Genomic DNA, 1,859 nt, shown 5'->3' with positions numbered 1-1,859 from the left:
TTTGATTGAGGTACAGCCCAACTAGTTATGGCTTTAACTTTACTACTAGTGTTCATCTAAATTCATTTACTACATGGAAATGTGCATGTAGTTTAGCCAATGGAGAACTGCTATGGCTTTGCAGCCATTGGCTTTTCCACAACTCCATTCAGCTTCTCATTCATTACTATTCTGATGGGAACGATGACCTTACTACTAATTTATTTCATAAAATCCAATAAACCACTATCTCAAGATGAAAAATCCATATTGCGACAACAATTACCTCCTGGTCCAAAACCATGGCCTATTATCGGTTGCCTACCTGCGATGTACAAAAATGAACCTGCTTTTAGATGGATACACAATCTCATGAAACAAATGAATACTGAAATTGCATGTATCCGTCTTGGGAACGTTCATGTAATACCGGTCACTTGCCCCAAAATTAGCTGTGAAATCTTGAAAGCTCAAGATGCTAATTTTGCAACCCGACCCATAAGCATGTCTACCCGTTTTACTTCAAAAGGCTACTTAGCAACAGCTCTTGCACCTTTTGGAGACCAATGGAAGAAAATGAGGGGAGTTTTAGTGACCCAATTGCTTTCTCCGGCGAAACAGCGGCGGTTTTACGGGACAAGAGTAGAAGAAGCAAATCACCTAGTCCGTTATGCGTATAATCAGTGTAATGAAGGTGGTTTAGTGGATGTGAGAGTTGCTGCCCAACACTATTGTGGAAATGTAATTAGGAAAATGATGTTTAATAAGAGGTTTTTTGGAAAGGGAAGGAAGAATGGTGGACCTGGTTTTGAAGAAGAAGAGCATATCGATGCTATTTTTAGAGTTCTTCATCATTTATATGCATTTTGTTTGTCTGATTATTTACCATGCTTGGTGGGTTTTGATTTGGATGGTCATGAGAAGATTATTAAAGAGTCTAATGGGATTATAGGAAAATATCATGATCCTATAATTGAAGACAGAGTTCAACAATGGAAGGATGGAACTAAGAAGGAAGAAGAGGACTTGCTTGATGTTCTAATTACTTTAAAAGATGATAATGGCAATCCTTTGCTATCCACAGACGAGATTAAAGCTCAAATTACGGTAATCTGATTAATTTCTTTTCTTCTTTTCTATCAACCCCAAAGATTGGTTTAATTAATTAGAAAGGCATGCGATGATGTTTGCAGGAAATAATGTTAGAAACAGTGGATAACCCATCAAATGCGGTTGAATGGGCAATTGCGGAGATGATAAACCAACCGAAGATACTTGAAAAGGCAGTAGAAGAATTGGATAGAGTTGTCGGAAAGGAGAGACTAGTCCAAGAATCCGATCTTTCACAGCTTAATTACATCACTGCATGCGCAAGAGAAGCCTTTCGCCTCCACCCCGTCGTGCCATTCAATGTTCCTCATGTCTCCATGACTGATACAACAGTAGCAAACTTCTTTATTCCAAAAGGCAGTCATGTTCTACTAAGCAGAGTGGGTCTTGGCCGGAACCCTAAGATTTGGGATGAACCGCACAAGTTCAAACCAGAACACCATATCAAGAACAATGGGTCTCAAGTGACACTTATTGATCCATATTTGAATTTCATTTCATTTAGCACAGGAAGACGGGGGTGTCCAGGGGTGACAATGGGGACTTCGATGACATTGATGCTATTTGCCAGACTTCTTCAAGGATTTACTTGGAACGTGCCTCCTAATCAGACAAGTATCAATCTTACAGAGTCCAAGAGTAGTTTAGGGCTAGCTAAGCCATTGGTTGCACTTGTGAAGCCGCGCTTGCCTGCGCACGTATATGACCAAATCATGCATGATCAATAAGAAAGGAGATGTATGGATTTCAATAAGTAACCTTTTATTTCA

The 1,859-nt window shown here is 39.6% G+C and overlaps 1 protein-coding gene across 1 annotated transcript; it reads left to right on the top strand.

The window, feature by feature from the left end:
- On the top strand, nt 1–1,859 carry LOC149493915 (phenylalanine N-monooxygenase CYP79D16-like). Its single transcript, XM_089725627.1, has 2 exons — nt 1–1,086; nt 1,173–1,859. The coding sequence occupies exons 1-2, from the start codon at nt 100–102 to the stop codon at nt 1,815–1,817; spliced, it is 1,632 nt and encodes a 543-aa protein (XP_089581753.1). The 5' UTR covers nt 1–99; the 3' UTR covers nt 1,818–1,859.

The sequence above is a fragment of the Jatropha curcas genome, chromosome 9 (assembly GCF_041381405.1).
Source record: "Jatropha curcas cultivar XTBG-Jc1 chromosome 9, XTBG_Jcur_1.0, whole genome shotgun sequence".
NCBI lineage: Eukaryota > Viridiplantae > Streptophyta > Magnoliopsida > Malpighiales > Euphorbiaceae > Jatropha > Jatropha curcas.
The sequence above is the reverse complement of the archived record's forward strand: the minus strand, read 5'-3'. Positions and strand labels throughout refer to the sequence as shown.